At 37.4% G+C, this 21,270-nt stretch overlaps 1 protein-coding gene across 2 annotated transcripts; it reads left to right on the top strand.

Moving 5' to 3' along the window:
* Positions 1 to 16,722: 16,722 nt before the first annotated feature.
* LOC109237731 (pectin acetylesterase 8-like) lies at positions 16,723 to 19,164 on the top strand. 2 transcript variants are annotated; one of them, XM_019404085.1, is made up of 12 exons: positions 16,723 to 16,852; positions 17,006 to 17,087; positions 17,214 to 17,288; positions 17,378 to 17,446; positions 17,525 to 17,611; positions 17,736 to 17,860; positions 17,966 to 18,026; positions 18,129 to 18,182; positions 18,286 to 18,363; positions 18,466 to 18,571; positions 18,667 to 18,812; positions 18,955 to 19,164. In XM_019404085.1, coding segments are annotated over exons 1-12 (990 nt in total). In that variant the 5' UTR covers positions 16,723 to 16,850; the 3' UTR covers positions 19,060 to 19,164. The 2 variants fall into 2 exon arrangements, with proteins under 2 accessions (XP_019259630.1, XP_019259631.1); XM_019404086.1 differs by lacking the exon at positions 16,723 to 16,852 and having other exon boundaries at positions 17,053 to 17,130.
* Positions 19,165 to 21,270: the final 2,106 nt, after the last annotated feature.

Raw genomic sequence — 21,270 nt, 5'->3', positions numbered from 1 at the left:
AACTACTATAATTAAACTAATTAAATTTCAAAAATTAACTAAGCCCTAATTTAAAGGAAAACTAAGGAAAAAAATCAAAAATTAAAAGTAAAATGCAAAGAGGATTATTTTTTGTTATTTTCTTCCATTTCTTGTAATGTTAATTAACTAGTAGAACTAAAATATAAAAATGGGATCCTAAATGCAAATGTGCTATTTTTGTATTTTTTAAGAATTATATCAATTAAAATGTACACAAAATGCAAACAATCACAAGAATTATGTAATTAATCCTAAAAAATCAAACAAATAAAGAAAAATCCTAATTTTTAGAATTCTATAGGAGTAATTTAAGCGAGGCAAAAATCACGTGCTCACAAGTACCCCATAGTACTCTTCTTCTAAAGTCATCCAATCAAATGGCTAATGTTCGGTTGCTTTGTTTCCCGATCATAAAGTTAACTGGATGCAATAAATTCCTGGACTTTATCATAATCAGAAGTACAAAATTTCTGGTTATTAACATCCTCGGTCTCTATGCCTGTGAGGTTATTAACATCCTCGGTCTTTATGATATTAGTTGTGTGAGGCTCCTTTTTGTCTCACAAATTTGTGGACCCCATCTTATACTTTTGGGTCCACAAAAATCTGGGTCCACAAAATTGTAAGACAAAAAAGATGCCTCATACAACTAGTGTCAGTTGTACGAGACACAAAATAAAATTTTCCTCACGTAATACATGATTTTGTAATATAATAAAATATTAAAATAAAATTGAGTAAATAATTTTATATAAAAGAATAAAGTACAAATTTCTATGAATAATCAATGCAAACGTATTGTGGCTTGTCTGTGGATGTGAAGATGATTGTATCGAGGGAGAAAGAGACGTTTCTTTAGTAGTATTATTTGCTATTTCGGTCACTTCGCTAGACTTCCTTTTTCAGTAGTTGTTGTTGTTGGTTTTATATTGTACAACTTTATCTCGGTAGAAGATAAAGTTTTTTTTGGAAAAAAAATGAAGATAAAGATTTGCTAAAACAACGTCGAAGCATTTGCATCTAGTATTTTTCATCTCCCTGTCGTTCCTGCACCCCATTCTTCTTCTTCTTCTTTTACACTCTTTTCGAATACCTCAATTGTAATTAATATCTTTCGTGACTCAAAAAAACTTTTGCACCCTCAAGACATCTTGGGAGTGAGCATAACGCCTAGCCATTCCACTATATGTCTTTGGCTGCCCTCGCAATTTCATGCATATAGAGTCTGATACGAATTATATTGGTGCACCTGCTTGTGTATTTTTATGGCGTTGTAGGCATCAATTCTTCTTTTGTATTACTATCTTGGATTTCGGTGTTTCATTTTATGTCCTGTTTGCTACTACTCTGTCAGTTAAAATATTATTTGTTGAAAGTAGAAAAATAATTAAATTTTGCTATTACATATCTAATGTAAGCTTAATAATTTCATGTGGTTTCATCAGGATGCAAATCATGCAAATGACTATTTTATCTGCATGATTGCTATTATTGATCTTATTATTCAATTACAAAACATTGTGTGGTACTATATATAGTCACAAAGAAAGATTCGCTTAATTAAGGATTCCTATTAGAATGTGATTTTAATCTATATTATATCAAAAATAGTTACAAAATAAAATGACATGCATGGTTAGTATTGGCTTACTCATGTTCCGGTAACACCTTGTGATCATTTCTTTCACTTGGCTTGTTTGCAAAGATGGATTGACATAAAGATGGGAGCGTCCAATCATATGACGGCGTCCTCTTCCACCGGCATGAATAGATATGATCAAGTTATTGTACTGACCAAAGAAAATATTCAAGTCAGTGTAAGTTTTCTTCCACCGTCATGAATAAATTACGCACAACTTTTCAACTGTTGGCCCAAAAACAGTAAAGTTTTGAAGATTGACAAAAGAACTCAGACATGGACCAGGTCCATTTTGTGAAGCACAGTCACGATCAACCTGTACATGTGAGATGCACGTGAAGGAGATAAATCTAACTGATCAAGAAGCAATATCTCCTCATCTGATCGAAAAGGTCGCATATTGGATAAGGAGAGAAAGACTCCTTACATGAAGAGAACACAGTTTAGGAAGAAGATAGTGTTAGAGTTTGAGATCACCTTGAACTCTTCTACGATAGAAGAGGAGCATTTGAATCCCAGTCAATCTCTAATTACTAACCCATTAAATATCAGTGTTGTTCTCTTTTACAGGCAATGCACATAAGCAGAAGTTAAACTTAAATTGAGAGCAAAAGAGCATGACGATTTTGCAAGCAATTTATGTGTGATTCGAGTGTGTAATCCTGAAGCTACTTGAACGAGATAGAAGAACCAGTTCCAAGTGTCTATCTTTTATTCTAGTTCAATTATAGTAGGTGTTTTTACTTTGTACCTTTCAGCTTTCATAGAAGCAATTGCATTAGGTACCTGGAGCGTTCAAGTTAGAGTTAACTTGAAGTTGTCGCAACAGTTGAGGCTGTGTGCCACAACGCGATTAGAGTTAATCCTTAGGTTTACAAAGAGTTTTGTAAATGCTGTTTTGGCTCAGTGATTTTAATGGAATTTTGGGAAAATCCTACTGAGTAGTAGGTCGTGGTTTATTCACCTTTTGAGCCAGGTGTTTTCCACGGAAAAATCTCTGTGTTCTTTATTTTCTTTAATTATTGTTCCGCAAACAGTAGTAGTTAGAACACATAGAAGAACCAGGTCCTTCTATAGTTTAGCTAAGCGAAAATTGGGTACCACACAAATCACCTCCCCTCTTGTGTGGTATTGACGTTTAAAACATCAATTGGTATTGGAGCGGGATATCCTTGAAGAGGTTAAAACCTTAGGAATGATCAAGATGAGTGCACCACCTGGAAACTAGGAAGGGCAATCCACTGCTAGGCCTCCACTCTTTAATGGTCAGTACTATTCTTGGTGGAAGAACAAGATGAGAGATCACATCATAGGAGAAGACTATGAACTCTGGGACACAGTCACTGATGGTCCCTGACGACTACAAAGAAGAATGCTGAAGGAGTGGACGTGCCAAAAATAAAAGCTGACTGCACTGCTGAAGACTTGAAGAAATGGGAAAAGAATGCCAAGGCCAAGAAATGGCTTGTGTGTGGACTGGGTCCAGACGAGTACAGCAGGATTCAAAGCTGTACCACTGCTAAGGAGATATGGGACACTTTACAAGTGGCTCATGAAGGAACTCCTCTAGTAAAGAGATCAAGAGGAACACTACTATATTCTCAATATGAGAATTTCACTATGAAGGAAGGAGAAACTATCCAGGAGATGTACACAAGGTTCACAACACTAACAAATGAACTTAAATCTCTTGGGAGAATTATCCTTGAAGAAGACAAGGTTGAGAAAATCTTGACAAGGGTCTTACCAGTAACTTGGGAAAGCAAAATCACTGCTATTCAGGAATCAAAGAACATTGCTACTCTCAAGTTGGATGAACTGATTGGAAACCTCAGTGCCTATGAACTGAGAAGGCAAACCATGAAAATGGATGCACCCAAGAAGGAAAGGAGTTTGGCTCTCAGAATAGCTGAAGGTGCAGATCTAGAGGATGATGAAATGGCCATGATCACAAGGGATTATAAAAAGTACCTAATGAGAGGAAAGGGTTCTTCAAGAGGTACAACCTTCAACAAACCAAGGGCTCCTGAGAAACAGACCAACGAGGGTTGTTACAAATGTGGCAAGACTGATCACATGATCAAGAACTGTCCTCAGTGGGAAATTTAATGGAAGAAGGAAAGGGCTGAACGAAGGAACAGGTTCAAACCAAAAGAAACAAAGGATCAACAAAGGCTATGGTTGCTGCTTGGGGAGGACCATCAGATGAGGATTCAGAAGATGAAACTGGAGATGAACAAGCACTTATGGCCATCAGAGAATCAGATGATGAACAAGAGGTAAGTGTGCTTCATCTCAGAGACAAGATTAAATTTCTGTCTAAAGAAATGTTGTCTGAACTATTGCTAGACTTCATCAATGAGTCTGAGATAATTAACAATGAGAAGGAAGAGCTGTCTAGGGAGTGTGTGATCTTAAAAGCCAAGTGCGAAAATCTCGAATCTAGGGCTAAGGAGAGTGACAGTAAAAATGCTGAGTTGAAGAACCAGGTTCTTGAACTTGACACCAATGTCCCAGAACTTAGGTCTGAAAATCTAAAACTAAAATTAGGAACAGGTAAGAAGAAAGCCAATCACACACATCTCACCTTAGAAGAAAACATAGGAAAAATGAAGGATGGGTTGTACAGGAAAGATGCGCAGATAAGAGTCTTAAAAAAAGACCTAGGGAAGGTAAAGCATGAACTAGACAGAACTTGCAAATGGAATAAGGCTTCTGATGCACTATCTTGGCTACAAGAATATCACAATAGCAACAAGTGAGGACTTGGCTATGGGGCCCAAGAACCTAAGTGGGACCCAAAAAGCAAGTACCTCACTCTTCCTGAAAACAAAATCTGCGCACACTGTGGCAAGACTGGTCATTACAAAAATGAATGTAATGCAAAAGAAAAGGTTAGTCAAAAGAACAAAGCCTTTGTTCAAGAGAAAAATAGGCTGCCTGGGTGAGCTAAAAGGAATTTGATTTACCCCTTAGCCTATAGAAAGGGACCCAAACTAGTTTGGGTTCCTAAGACTAACCCCTGATTTCTTTTTGCAGGTCCAAGTGAAGGGAAGTAGCCAAATATGGTACATGGATAGTGGCTGCTCAAAACATGTGACTGGAAGAAAGAACCAGTTCCTTTCACTTGAGGACTTAAAATGAGGTAATGTCTCATTTGGAAATGGAAAGAAATGTGAGATTATTGGGGTTGGAAAGGTAGGTAAGACAGACTCACACTCCATTGATAATGTCTACCTAATAGATGGCTTAAAATATAGCCTAATCAGTGTATCACAACTACTTGACAGAGGTAACCTTGTAGCATTTTTCCTCTACCAAATGCTTTGTCATTAATCTTACCACTGACAAGATTGTTTTGCAGGAAAAAAGAGTTAACAATATTTACATTGTAGATTTGTCCACTCTTTCGGAAAATGAACTCACTTGCTTGAGTGTGTTGGACAATGATCCCCTCCTGTGGCACAAGAGACTTGGTCATGCAAGTCTGAATCAACTCAACAAATTAGTCTCCAAGGACTTGGTGATAGGGTTACCTAACATCAAGTTAAAGGAAGACAAAGTTTGTGAGGCCTGTGCAAGGGGGAAGCAGGTCAGATCATCCTTTAAAAACAAGAAAATGGTAAGCACAACCAGGACGTTAGAACTGGTTCATATAGATCTTTGTGGTCCAATGAGAACATTGAGCAGAGGTAGTAAGAAATATGTGATGGTACATGTTGATGATTATTCTAGGTTTACCTGGGTACTATTCTTAACATCTAAGGATGAAACATTTGACATGTTTACTGCCTTTGTTAGAAAAACTCGGAAACAACTAGGTGATCAACTTGCACCAATCAGGTCTGATCATGGAACTGAATTTGAAAATGCTAAGTTTGCTGAATTTTGTGATGAGCATTGTATAGATCATAATTTCCATGCCCCTAGGACTCCTCAACAAAATGGAGTAGTTGAAAGAAAGAACAGGACTTGTGAAGATATGGCTAGGACTATGTTTCTTTCTAGTAAATTGCCCCATAGCTTTTGGGCAGAGGCTGTAAACACTGCATGTTATATCATTAATAGATGCATGACAAGACCTCTTGTAGAGAAGACTCCCTATGAGTTACTTAAAGGGAAAAAACCAAATATATCCCATTTCAAGGCATTTGGATGAAAGTGCTTTGTGCACAATAATAGAAAGGACTCCCTAGGTAAGTTTGATCCCATAAGTGATGAGGGAGTATTCTTGGGATATTCTTCATATAGCAAAGCATATAAAGTGTTCAATAAAAGAATTTTGTGTGTAGAAGAAAGTGTACATGTAGTGTTTGATGAAACTAACATTCTTTCTGAGAGACAGGAACATGAAGATGAAGCTATTGGGCTGGTTAAAGATTTGAGTGAAGTCTCAGCTCAAGCTAAAGTGGTACTGAAAGAAGGAACAGGTGATGGAACAGGTTCTTTCATCCAGGGCAACCTGACAGGGGGAACTGATCAACGAGTAACTGAAACCAATCCCCTAAAGGAACCTGTTCATGACCCTGATCCTCAGCAATAGAACATGGGAGAAACATCAAGAAGAAATCAGTTGGTTGTGAAACCTCACAAGTATCAAAGTTCTCATCCCATTGAGAACATAATTACTGATCCAACCTTTGGAGTTAAAAATAGATCACAATTAAAGAATCTGTGTGCCTTTGATGCTTTCCTATCTCTTATTGAACCTAAAAATGTTGTTGAGGCTTTGCATGATGCAAATTGGGTAAATGCAATGCAAGATGAACTCAATCTGTTCGAGAGAATTCAAGTTTGGCATCTAGTTGCAAGACCCAAGGACAGATCAGTAATCGGCACAAAATGGGTCTTCAGAAACAAGCTTGATGAAGATGGATCAGTTACAAGAAACAAGGCAAGACTGGTGGTCCAAGGTTACAGCCAAGAGGAGGGTATAAATTATGATGAGACTTTTGCTCCAGTTGCAAGACTGGAGGTAATAAGACTTCTCATAGCCTTTGCAGCACACATGGAATTCACTCTTCATCAGATGGATGTCAAAAGTGCCTTCCTGAATGGCTACCTAAAAGAAGAAGTGTTTGTTAAACAACTTCCAGGGTTTGACAGTTCCTCCCGCGTGATCGAGATTTCCCTGGATTGTGATTTGTTGGAGGACACAGCGAGCCTGGTGCCCCAATTTTCCCTTCTTTGTTCCGCTACAAAAAACAAGGCCCTTCAGGCAATTAGCGACGCTGGCTTGTCACGGGGCGTAGCTGGAATTGCTTTGAGGGTGAGTTGTTTATTGCTTTCTTCGTTTTACGTCTTCTACTCTTCCTGAATTTTCTTTGTCCTAGTTTCTTTCTTCAAACTTTCATTTTGGAGACTGAGAGTCTCCGCCGCGAGGAAAGCGGGCTGCCGTTTTCCAGAAGATGGTTTCAAAGTACTGCCGACACTGTGACAAGTGTCGTGAGATGCATGCGCGACTTAGGAAGGGTGGCAATCTTCAGTCCCTTAGGGAGGAGTTGGAGCGGAAGGACGAGGACCTGGTGCAATCTATTGGTAGATGCAACGCACTCGAGGGGATGCTTAGGGCTAAAGAAGAGGAGCTCGAGGTAGGCAAGGGGGTAACAACTGAATGTGTTGATCTTAAGGCGAAGGTAGTGGCCTTGCGGGCGGAGCTTGAGCAGAGTTACACCAGAGTCGCTGGTCTGAGTGTCGAGTTGGCGGAGAGGGTGACCGAGTTGGAGAGGAAAACAGCCGAGCTAGAGAGAGTTGAGGGAGCCCGAACAACGGCCTTGGCAAGGGTCGCGGTATTGGAAGATTCTATCTGCGTTCTCAGGTCTGAACGGGCAACTGAAATGGAAACGACCGCTCTGAAGGAGGTGTGGCTTGATGAGCAGATTGGTGGGCTTGAAATAGATGTCTCGAGCTTGGGTGATCAAATTGTCGCTCTCGAGGCTGAGAGGGTGCGATTGTTGGCTTTGACTTCTCCCGTGTCCGTTCCTCGCCATTTGTACGGGATGTGGATCCATGCTAAGGCTCTGCGGGATACATATAAGAGCTTGTTGGCAGTGGCGAATGTTTCGGAAGTCGCTTTTGAAGAAGTCCGTGTTAAAGCGCGTAAGGCCCGGCTTATCGCGGCTATGACCCCGTGACACCGGAGGCTTATGGAGACGATAAGGCTGAGGACGGGCTTGCCTTTGATGATGAACATTCTGATGGAGAGGGTGATGGTGGAGGTGAAGTCGCTGAACCAAGCGGAGAGAGAGATGACGACGTGGATGGGGATAATGTCGAGTGAAGCTTTTGTCTTTTGTGCTTAGTTTTTTCCTTTTGTGCTTAGTTTTTAGGTGGGGGCCACCTTTTGGCCCTTTGTAAGACACTATTTTTCCTTTGAATAAAATAGTTGATTCGTCCTTATCGTATGTCTTTGGCCTTTTCTCCTCCTTTCTTTTCGAATTTCTTGGATCTTCTCGCAATAAGTCCCTGAATTTTGGTGATTAATTCAAGCGGGGTCGAATTTGACCTCCTAATTCGAGAGAGGTCGAACCTGACTTGCTAAATCGAGGAGGTCAAACTTGACTTGCTAATTCGAGCGAGGTCGAATTTGACTTGCTAATTTGAGCAAAGTCAAATTTTGATTTGTTAATTCGAGCGAAGTCGAATTTTGATTTGTTAATTCGAGCGAAGTTGAATTTTGATTTATTAATTCGAGCGAGTTCGAATTTATCTTGCTAATTCAATCGAGGTCGAATTTGACCTGCTAATTCGAGTGAGGTCGAGTTTGACTTGCTAATTTGAGCGAGATGAATTTTGATTTGTTAATTCGAGCGAGGTCGAATTTATCTTGCTAATTCGATCGAGGTCGAATTTGACCTGCTTGTTCGAGCGAGGTCGAGTTTGACTTGCTAATTCGAGCGAGGTCAAATTTGGTGCGCTAATTCGAGCGAGGTCGAATTTGACTCTTAGTGAATTCGATCAAGGTCGAATGTACGTTTTCTGTGTTGGCGTAATGTGTAAACTTTGTGGTTACATAAGAATTCCGTAGTCTGCTTTGCTTATTCATTGGAGAAGACTATATGTTGTTCTACGCCCCGCACATACATTCGAGTCCCAGTCTCTCTAGTCCCTTCATCGCCTTGCCTGGAGAGGTAGTTGATAGACCGGACGATGAATGTTTCGCCCAAGCTTTGGGGCGTCTTAATGTGTGTACAAAATCAAATTTTAACTAGTTGAGTTGTCGCATAGTTGCTTTGTTGTGCATGTGGGTGAGATTCTAACGCATGTTCCGTCTGCATGTTGGAGAGATTCGTATATTTTCCGGGTTGGTGACCCCATCCTAGTCTATGCAGACTTTTCCTGTTATGGCGTTAAGTACCAACTTGTTGGAGAGATTTGTATGTTTTTCGGGCTTGTGTCCCAGTACCAGTCTATACAGACTTTTCCATTTATGGCGTTAAGTACTAACTCGTTGGAGGAGGGGGGAGGGGTTCACTCGACCGTTACCCGCAAGATGATATGGCGGGGAACGTTTTCTTGGTTGCTGTTTTGATGGCATTTGTTCCTTGTTTGCGTATCTGGGAGAGTGCTTCTGTTCTTATCCCTATCTAAAAGAAAGATAACAAGTTAAACCTAAACAAAATCGTTTGTTACCTCGACCTGATTGGTTGGAGAGGGGAGAGGGGCACTGTAGAACGACTCGTTTTGACCCGTACTCGAATGCTGGCTTCAGATCTGATCCCGGCCTCGTGCTTAGCTTCGTCGTTAGTTGAATCTGGGCATCTTATGGACTAACAACTCACTTCATGCATTGGGATCTCGAGCTCAAGTCCCGGTCCGATCCGGTCCCAGGTGCACAAAAATAAGGGGAACATAAGTCATACCGCAAACATACGGTCAGGGCAAGCTTGTTATTTCAAAGAATTACACAATAAGCTATCATTCCTTCCTAAGAGAGAGAGGGAAGTGTGTATAAAGTACAGATTAGTATCTGACGTTAATATAGCAATAAGATTGTGGACGTGCTTAGTGCGTAGTGGCCATAATCCTACTTTGATAACTCACGCTCACAACATACCAGACTCTTCCCTACAGCAAGATGTGGCTTTCGTGTAGATATCAAACATAATCTCGATTTCGTGCAAAGATCTGACCTTGGTTGGTTTGGCTATTTCAAGAGCTTGTATATCAATTTCTCAAATTGGTGTTTGTAACGAGAGGGCAAAACTACGATAAACGGGAAGTTGGTTGAGCGAAAAACATATTCCACCGCTTAATTGGTACTATTCAACCACGTCAGCTGCTTAATTTCCCCCGTGGCCGTGAAATCTAATATGAATCTTGACATAACCGAAGGATTAAAAATATAATATGAAAATATACCTCATTCGTGTTATTTATAAACGTGAAATTGAACATGGGATTTGATTTTAGCGGTACTGTGCGTGTCCATTCCAAGGTCCGCTTGACCAATACTGTACAGTCTTGTTCCACATAATAATGGACTCACCGTTAGGCTCCATCTCAAGGGAAAAGAGCCCTGGGCTAGGATCTTCAGTAAGAGCTTGCTGTGTTTTAGTTTTTCTGTTGTAGCCAATTTTAGAACCAGGCAAAAATGTGTGGCTTGGATGATCAAAACTTTGCCATAGTGAATTGGACCCATGGTTCAAAATCAAATTCCCATCATCACGAAGAATCGCAACCACAGGTTTCTTCGTGCTGGAGTTAATATTTGTCGTCCAAATTGAGAGTTCATTCCCATTGAGAAGCCTGCATAATTTTGAGCTCTGCGGATTCCATCTCAGAAAACGAAGGAGGAGTGTCCCTATTTGCTACCCAAACTATGGTTTGTGGGGTTATTTGTTTATACCATATATCGATGTAATAATTTGATAGATTACCAAGTGTGAAGAAAAGCACGCGAACAATACAAGTTTGAGGAAAAGGAGAAAATATTTATTTTTGCTTTCCATGGTTGTGTTGCTGCACACGGCTAATTGTTATAAAAGAAAATAATGTTACCTTGGTTGCTAAAAGAGAATGTTTTATGCTAAAGTCAACAAACCCAAAGTTTCCCACTAGCTAGCGTGAGACACTTCACCCATCAACAACTTTTTCTTCACCCTTTATCTGACATCTTTTAATTTTTCAAACACATATTCACATCTAAATTTTTTTTAATTAATTTCTAACTTTTTCATTTTACTTATATAGGCAGAATTGATGTTCTACCAGCATTTAAAAGCATCCACAAAACAGTAAGTTGTCAGGTTTGAAACTAAATTATGCCAGAAACATTGAAGAAAAACATAATAAAGAAGTAGGATAAAATAAATAATACACTAAACTGTCTCACTATTATAAGATTTAAGATAACATTTGAGACTTCAAAGTTGTCCCACTTCTTCTCCTTTGGCTTGTAAGAGACACAAGTTGTGTGCCACGAAAGCTTTGCATCCGGATTTTTTCACCTTTCCAAAGTATGATTTGAGTAAGAGTAAATGGCAAACAATTAAGCAGTTCAACTAGGATGGAGAGTCTTCCACTTTCTTGTGGAACCAAAAAGGTTTCCAACTTTATTTTTGTCAAGATTCCATAATCAATCTTTAAAGGAAATGTCCAAGTCCATTTCTTTCTTTCCACTTTCATTACATTTTTTTCCTTCTCTGGTGGGCGGTAGGTTTAGAAATTGAAAGTACTGAAATGGAGCTGACTCTTCTTTGTTATTTTTCTGAAATGCCACATAAAATAAAATTAATTTGTTGAAGTCAGATACTCTAGAATATTCTAGATATTAGATTTTCTATGATGATATAATATCTAAATAATTTTAGGCTCTTATATATTAGAACTTGTCTCAGGTTACCTGTGATGCATGTGTACCCTATTTACAAATTTAATAAAAAGTTATGTTTAAATTATAAAATATAAGTGTAAGTTCATAATAATGGTCATGAATATTGATAGTGTAGAATTAACTCAATTAAGAAAGAAATTGTCTCATAGAAGTTTTCAATCATAAGTCAATAATTCAACTTAAAATATGTGCCAATTTTATAATTCCATAACTTCAATTTCACAAATTAGCATACATCCTTTTCAGTTTCAACAAGAATAAATAGTCCTAAAAAAATTAAGTAGTGGATAGAACCTAATACATATAGCAAGCAATTAATAATCTATGAATTTCATATGAACACAGATTCAAAGTGCAATAAAAACGGAAAAAGACATTCAAAAAGAAAACTAAAGCAAGCTAGTAAAATACAAGTAAATGATGGTTCATTCATGACATATTTACTTCAAAGAATGACTTAAAATGAGATTAGAAAGTCTGAGCGCACCATTCAGATCTTACAAGACATGCTACGTGTTTGTGTTATGGATTTTGGGGATTCATGTGTTCAGTTCATACCGCTCGCAGAGTTCGCCTACAACAACAACTATCAATTGAGTATTCAGAGGGATCCTTATGAGGCCTTATATGGGAGGCGGTATCGTTCTCCAGTTGGTTGGTTTAAGCCGGGGAAGGCTAGGTTGTTGGACACTGATTTGGTTCGGGATGCCTTGGAGAAACTCAAGTTGATTCACGATCGACTTGGTACAATACAGTCTGGGCAGAAGAGTTATGCTGATCGGAGGACTGGTGATGTAGCATTTTATGGTGTGAGAGAGGGTTTTGCTCAGAGTTTCACCCATGAAGGGTGTGATGAGGGCCGGGAAGAAGGGCAAGTTGAGCCCTAGGTATATTTGTGAATTTGAGATCTTGAGAGAGTTAGTAAGGCGACCTACCGACTTGCACTACTACCCAGTTCATCGTGAGTTCAACCAGTGTTTCATGTTTCCACGCTTCTGAAATATTATGGTGATCCGTTACATGTATTAGATTTTATCTCAATCCAATTGGAGAAGGATTTGACTTATGTTAAGGAGCCGGTGGCTATTTTGGACAGGCATATCCGGAAGTTGAGGTCAAAGAACATTACTTGTAAAGATTCAACGGAGTGGTCAACCGGTTGAGGAGGCGACCTGGGAGATCGAGAACGATATGCGGAGTCGTTATCCTCACCATTTTGGCACTTCATGTATGTCTTTATGCAGTTCCAGCACGAACGTTTGCTTTAAAAGGGGGAGAATGTAACGACCCGACCGGTCGTTTTGTGTATTTGAGCCCTATTTCCCCTTTTCAATCTTCATATATGTGTATTTTTGGTATTATGACTTGTTTAGTTTCGTTCTGGGATGGTTTTGGGTTGATTTGGACCCTTTGGTTCTTGGTCTAGAAGCTTAAGTTGGAAATATTGACCAAAGATTGACTTTTGTGAAAATGACCCCGGAATGGTGTTTTGCGGGCTCGCAGATGCGGAAACAACCTCCCAATTGTGACCACTACCCAGCCTAGCGAAACCTCTCATCTACGCCTCCCAGGCCACTTTTGCGGCTCCGCACCTGCGGCCAATTCCTCGCAGGTGCGGTTACATCAGAACTGAACCCAACAGATTTCTCCAAGTCCAAACTTCAATCCGAATCACACCCGAGGACCCCAGGACCCCATCCAAACATACCAACAGTTCCTAAAAACAATATGAACTTAGTCGAAGGCTCAAATCACATAAAACAACATTGAAATCACAAATCACACCCCAATTCAATCCTAATGAACTATTGAACTTCCAACTTCTAAAACCAATGCCAAAACATATCAAACCAACTCCAATTAACCTCAAATTTTGCACACAAGTCATAAATGACACAATGGACCTATTCCAACTCCCGAAACCAACATATAAGCTCGGAAACAATAAAGTCAACTCTTAGTCAAACTTCTCAACCTTCCAAATCTTCAACTTTCGAACTTTCACCAATTCAAGCCAAAACGACCTACGGACCTCCAGATCAATATCCAAAGATACTCCTAAGTCCAAAATCACCATACAAAGCTATATAAACCATCCAAACTCCATTCCGGAGTCGTTTACTCATAACTCTACATCTGGTTAACTCTTTCAGTTTAAGCTTCCAACCTTGAGACTAAGTGTCCCAGTTCATTCCGAAACATCTTCGGAACCAAACCAACCATCACAGCAAGTCACATAACCACAAATGAACGTAGAATAAGCAATAAATGGAAAAACGAGACTATAATATTCAAAACAACCGGCCGAGTCGTTACAGGCGTCCTCTTCATAGCGCTTAAAAAATATAAAAGTGACCCCTTTTATTTAAAAGTCAGACATCCAAAGGTACAACTTTAAGACATCGTTCATGAAACCATGCATCCTAATATGTATTTCAAGTCTATACGACTAAATATGAGCACTTAGGTAAATTCTTATAGTGCGAAAAAGATTAGTACTCTGATAAATCCACTACATTACCAAATAATATCTAGACAAGTGTGATTACGGTACTTATATTTGCAGTACTTATATCTTTCTCAAATGAAAGAATTCTCTCTATCATCCTCCATGATAAGGAAAATATCATCTAGCTTGGAGATGAAAAATGAGTAGGTAGGGGATTGGTCCAGCATTTACTCTGACTATCCTCGAAAATCTCTTTCTTGCCCTTGTCAAATCTTTTCTTCGGAAGACATGCAAGGACACTCTCCATATAAGTACCCATAGTACTCTTCTTCTAAAGTCATCCAATGAAATGGCTAATGTTCGGTTGCTTTGTTTCCCGATCATAAAGTTAACTGGATGCAATAAATTCCTGTACTTTATCATAATCACAAGTACAAAATTCCTGGTTATTAACATCCTCGGTCTCTATGCCTGTGAGGTTATAAGAGTTTCGCTTACAACTAAAAATTCAAGAGTCAAAACCCAGAGATTAAAAGTTTCATATGAATACTAAAAACCCGAGATCAAGCTTTCTATAATAGTGGTACTTTTTCAGCATCGACCTATCATTAACGAAAGGAAAATAAGTGGCAGAGTGGTCATCTAAATCCCTAAGTTCTGCAATCTTTTTCCCTTCGCTCGATTTTTGTCCATATTGGCTTTTTCCGGCAAGGTTTATAATGAGTAGATGCGAGGGTGAAAAAGATTAAAGCTTTCATTTCCCGATCAAATCACAGTGAGTAATCGAAAAGTGTTAGGACTATCTATATTAGTGAAAAATAGACTCGTCACGCGGGTCTATAAAATGGCGACACGTGTCAGCAAAGCTATGAGAAAAGAGAAGAATGATATGTAGAGATTATATGTGAAACACCCTCGGGACCGAACATACTCGTACCGTGCCTATTAGCCTCGAAACTGATCATCATAGAACAACCCGGATCAGGTACGATATAATAGTTCATAATTACTAATGAGGAAAGATTAAATTAATCCCGAATTATGTTGGATTTAACATCATTACGCCATAAGTTATAAATCAATTATGTAACGTACAATAAATGCAATAAATAGTTGTAATGGGTAGAACAAGGCAATCAATTGCGAAATTGACTCAATAGGCACTAGATTGACTCAACAAGTACGGAGTTGACTCAACAGATACGAGATTGACTCATCAGTTACGGAATTTCAGCATTTACTAAGCTGTTACAAGTCTTCCAAATGTAATGAATGGATTGAGTAAATGCTCATAATAGACCCATGATTCAAGGATAATGGTTACTTAGATCTAGTTGTATAAATAGACACACTTTACCACCATTGTAATCATCTAGTTTTTCTTCTCTACAGTTCTATACATTGGAATTCATAGCATCTTGCTCCGAATTTAGCCGTAATTCGGCTCTTCAAGCTCTGTTTGGCTCATCATACTATCAAGGATCATCCAATAAAAAATATTTATTCTCTGCTTTTTTTTTATTATAGTATCTGTCATTGAATTTATTTTTCACTTCTCTATCATGTGGTATTAACAAAAACTTATATCTTTCGGATTGAACCGGTTGCTTGTGACCCTTCATATAAAATTAATTGCTTTGACATTAAAAATTATTTTTTGGGTTAAACAACATGAAATTAAAGAAAGGTTTGTCTTATGTCAGAGTGTGGTTTTATTTGACCATCTTGATTAATGTGGTGTTAATGGATATATCATGAGATATATAATAAAAAATTATTTCTCTTATTTAACAAGCTCTGTCCAACCTGGTGAAAAGTTATTTTCTTCTTAGATTTTTGTACTTATTGACCATTATAATTTCAAGAGTTTCTATTCATGCTGTAAAGAATATTGACACTTAGGTCACCCTACATATAATGGATTTAATTTAATTATATGCATTGACTATAAATAATTTGTACAGTACTAACATGATGTTTTAACATGTTGAAGCATGCAATCTCATTTGTTGTCCAGATTAATGATCTCACTTTTGGCTATTTAGCTCCTAATTGTGCAAGAATTCTTTTAAACTATCACTGTATGAAAGTTATACTCAACAATTATATTTAACTTTATGTAATAATCATTGACTGCTTATCTCGAAAGAATGGTTAAAAACTTGATATTAGCATATTAAACTACACTAGTAGTTGTATAAAAAGTATCGCCAAATAGCAAGACGAATTCATGTGAATTGTTCGAAAAGAGAAGAAAAGAAGTAAAGAGAGTTATTTTTTGCTGCCAAGAAAAGAAGAAGGTTATGGAAAATTTGAATTTCTACTGCCAAAAGCAAAAGTAAACCATGTGAACTGTTCAAAGAGAGAAGAGAAGAAGTAAAGAGAGTTACTGTCAATTAGCTAGAGTAACCCATGTGATTGCTTGAAGATGATAAAAAAAGTGAAGAAAGTAAAATATCACTGCCAAGAAAAGAGGATAGTTATAGAAAATATTAATTTTTACTGCCAATAGCAAGAGTAACCCATGTGAATTGTTTGAAAAAGAAAAAACAAGTAAAAAGAGTAATAAGTTATGTCTGCCAAGGAAAGAAGGTTATGGGAAACATTAATTTCTACAGCTAAATATGGAAAGAGAAAACCATGTGATTTGTTTGAGACGAGAAGTAAAGAAGTGATGGAGATTGGCACATGCATGGAGGCATTTCAGAACCCTAGCGTGGAAGCAAGTAAAATAGTTACTGGCATTGGCATTATAAATAGAGACGAACTATCAGACCAACGTAACTCATTCACCTCTACTTGCTTCTACAGTCTAAGTAATACGACAGTCTACTATAATTGCTTTCTCTCGGCAAAAAAGAACTCCTTTCTTTTGCTTTTTCTCACCAGCCTTTCTAAGAAGACAAATGTATTATTTCATTCTATTTGTCTTTGCATCTCTTTCTTCGTTGTTTTAACTAAAATTTGGCAATGCCTTGTTTCTGTTGAGTTTAACAGAAGGAATTTTTACATATGCAATATAAGCCGGGAACCAACAATTGATTATTTGAATGTTTTGCAGGATGGTAACCTTTTTCTTAGCTTTGCTAGCATCTTCAGCAATGTTGACAGCTATTATGGCCCAACAACCACAAGAACTAAAAGTGAACATCACCATACTTCACAGCGCCACTGCTGAAGGCGCACGTAAAATACTTGACTGCACAATATATTAAGCAACAGAATCACATGTATACTAACTATATAATATTACTATTACATGAGCTTAGGTTCTTCCACAAAGATGCTTCCACCACAAGTCACATTTTCGGGAATTCTTCATGACGATCCCAGAAGTAATCCAGGTGAAGCTATATAATATTACTATTTTCTTTCTTTGTTTTTTCTCTTCGGATTTTAGCGGCTACTAATTTGTAAACGTATGAGTTGGCAGACTTTTACAATTGGAATAGAGTTAGGGTATGGGTCATCATTCACAGGTGATGTTGAAGATGTTGATCCTGTAAGTAAGTAGTACTGCATCCCTAGTATTACTTCTTTACAACTTTTCTGATATGAAAAGTTTTCCAATCTACATTAGGATACCAAACTTTATTATAGAGGAGCAAGAATCTTCAGAGCCATTATGAATGATTTATCCAGAAAAGGAATGCAAACGGCTGAAAATGTAAGATTCAACTGATATCGCTCTCTAACCCCATATAGTATAACACAAGTCACATACTATGCTGCTTTACAACTTTTTTCCCAATTGGGCTTAATTCTGAAACCAAAATGCATTTTATATGTAGGCAATCCTAACCGGAACTTCAGCTGGAGGATTGGCTACAATCTTGAATTGCGATAAGTTCAAGTCTCTCCTTCCAGATGATGCTAGAGTAAAGTGCGTTGCAGATGCAGCTTTCTTCATCAATGCGTGAGCTCTTCTTGCTATGCGATAACTCAAGAAATTAAATGATTTCGATGTCTTATTGATTTATGTCTATGCCGTTGAAACTCAAGCGGTTTATAATTTATGCAGCAAGACAATATCTGGTACTTATGATATTCAAGATGAGTATAGGAGAGTGGTTACTTTACATGTAAGTCCCAGTGTTTTTCGTTTTAGTAAGATATATATGGTTAATAAGTAACTGCAAGTCAATATTCATTTGCTTTAATATTTCTGTTTCTCATTGTTTAAGGGATCGGTTAAGAATTTGCCTCCATCTTGCACCTCTATAATGGAACCAAGTCTGGTAAGAATTTAAGTTTTAATTTGGAAAAAAAAAAAAAAACTTTTCCTTGTGCTATATTTTTTTTGCCCTCTAGTAACATTAGTTTTCCTTAATGATGGTACAGTGCTTTTTCCCTCGAAACGTTGTTCCATACGTTCAGACTCCACTTTTTATAATCAATTCACAATATGACTCTTGGCAGGTCAACGATACAAATGCCGGTTTCTTTCCTTTAATTTCTTTTTTTTTTGTTTTCTTTAAAATCTATCTCTTTCCTTTTGATAATTCAAAATACTAATTCCAGGTTAATCACATTTGGGTTCCTAAATACCTCGATCCTCAGCATGTTTGGAAGAATTGCAATAGTCATATAAGTAACTGCACATTTAGCCAGCGTATGATCATTCAAGGTTGGATTAATAATACATACCTTCCAATTATATAAGTAATGGCTTCTGCTTTAATTCTTTTTGTTTCATTTTTTTTTTTTTGTTATTGAATATAGGTTACGGAGTGGAGTTCTTGAAGGCGTTCTTGGGACTCACCCCTTCGTTTACGAGGGGTTATTTCATAACCTCTTGTTATTCCCACGGTGAAATTGTATGGACGAATTACTGGTTCAGTCCTACCTCTCCAAGAGTACTTAATAAAGTAATCTTTCTTTTGTTTTATCCATATAATGTTTGAATAAATGTGCTTTTTTTTTGTTTTTTGATTTATCATGTGTGTCTATCATTCGTAATTTTAATTTACGAGTTAATAACAGATTTTATTGTAACGTTTTATCTTGTAGACAATTGCGAAAGCTGTTACAGATTGGTACTTTAATAGAGCGGGGTTCCATCAATACATCGACCCATACCCATGTGCTAGAGATTGCGCCTTGTCACCTTCATGAAACTTTTTTAAGTAGTCTTGTTCTAAATGCTCTGCTGAGCTGTGTCGAAGTACTGTTCCTGTATTCAGTGAATGAAAAATTAACTTTTGTTTAGATTCAAATTACCGTTTCTTTCACTGGTATGAAGTTCTTGCCATTGCTGAGTATATATATATATCAAACCATATTGGCAAAGTTGGCTTTGTTATTTCACAGCTTTCTTTAAAATCAATGAAAGGATAGAAGCGAGTTTTTGGCAGAAAACATCCCTCATCTATACCTTAAGCTTAAACTACATCCTTAGACTAATACATTGAACAAAGCGAAGCTTAACCTAAAACATCATTCCGTTAGGGCTCTGTCGTAAAATTAACAGAGGTACCCATCACGCGTAACTCATGTGAGTTACACATTTACAATTATCTTATCTCTTCCCTAAGAAACGAAGATATGATGAGCTCTCCCGTGAACAAAAACGTCTACATGACTACAATGGCGTTGGAAGGGAAAGAATTAATCTATAATAACTTTTTGTATCTACCTCAAAAGCGAAGATTGATTTAAAGAATGTTCAAATTAAGACTTTTGAAAAATCTAAGAAAATTCAGGAGAAAACTAGGCCAACTCAATAATAAGAAGCTATGCCAATAACTGAACAAGGTCCAGCAAAAACCCACAAAAGTTGCACATGTTGGTTGGGTCTGTTAATTTTTTTATAGACACCTAACAGAGAGATGAATCTTGTTAATTATTGGATACTTGGAGGATGTTTTTTGTTAATATAGTAGTTTTAAGGATGTAGTGCAGATTTGGAATATAGTTTAAGGATGTTTTTGGCCATAAACTCATAGAAAGTCAGACAAAGTTAATGAAATGAAGGAATAAAAGGTGCATATAGATAAATTTGCCTACCCCGTCTTTCTAATAAATTCCATATATGGTTGGTTATTTTTTTAAAACATATATCAAAAGCCATCAGTGTTGATGGGGATTATTGTCTAGGCCCAAAATTCAAGTAGTCGTGATGACACCTAATCCTACCCGCTAGTTAAGCCAATTAACAATTATCCAATCTAATAAGATTTATTAAGAGAAGAAATGATAAAACAATTGCTTTTATACAAAGGATTTCCCAAGAACTAGTAGTACAAATCATGAGCTTCTAAAATTTGGAGTTTACAAAGCTAGTGTAAAATAAATACATCATATGTCCGAATTATAAATTAACAAATTTTTCATAAGTCTGGAGCTACCATGAACAAGAGGTAGTTATAACTGAAACACATGTACGCCTTCAATGCTAGCTCTCGTCATGCACAACAACGTCATCATCCAAATCTTCAACACACAAGGTGCAGAAGTGTAGTATGAGTACAACCAACACCATATATTCAATAAGTGACAAACCTAACCTTAAGTAGAAAGTAGTGACGAGGTGGAACAGAGATCAGAGTCCAACACCAATAGCCAACAACAGTTCATAAGAACATAATAATAATGGTACAAGAAACATACTCAGATATAAGACACTCAACTCGTTTACAATACCGGAAAAATAGGCATGCTTTTCAAATATATCAGTGAAAACCCAATTATTTATCCGAAATCACCAAAATATGAGTAGGTTTGGAAAACTGTAATTTTTACCAAAACTTTTCAACAATAATTAAGATGTTTCATTTTTCAGATAGCATGAGGAAAGTAAATCTCTATGCAATAGAGAAATTTTATTGTGTGCCTATACAACTGACACTAGTTGTGTGAGACTTCTTTTTATCTCACAAATTTGTGGACCCTAATCTTACACTTCTGGGTCCACAAAAATCTGGGTCATACAACTAGTGTCAGTTGTATGAGACACAAAATAGAATTTTCCTTAAATAAATTTTATTGTGTGCCTCATACAATTGACATTAGTTGTGTGAGGCTCCTTTTTGCCTCACAAATTTGTGGACCCCAACCTTACACTTCTGGGTCTACAAAAATCTGGGTCCACAAAACTCTGAGACAAAAAAGATGCCTCATACAACTAGTGTCGGTCGTACGAGACACAAAATAAAATTTTCCTCATGTAATACATGATTTTGTAACATAATAAAATATTAAAATAAAATTTTGAGTAAATAATTTTATATAAAAGAATAAAGTATAAATTTCTATGAATAATCAATGCAAACGAATTGTGGCTTGTCTGTGGATGTGAAGATGATTGGATCGAGGGAGAAATAGACG

This window comes from Nicotiana attenuata, unplaced genomic scaffold (genome assembly GCF_001879085.1).
Source record: "Nicotiana attenuata strain UT unplaced genomic scaffold, NIATTr2, whole genome shotgun sequence".
Lineage (NCBI taxonomy): Eukaryota > Viridiplantae > Streptophyta > Magnoliopsida > Solanales > Solanaceae > Nicotiana > Nicotiana attenuata.
Note: the sequence above shows the minus strand (reverse complement) of the source record. Positions and strands in the feature narration are given on the sequence as shown.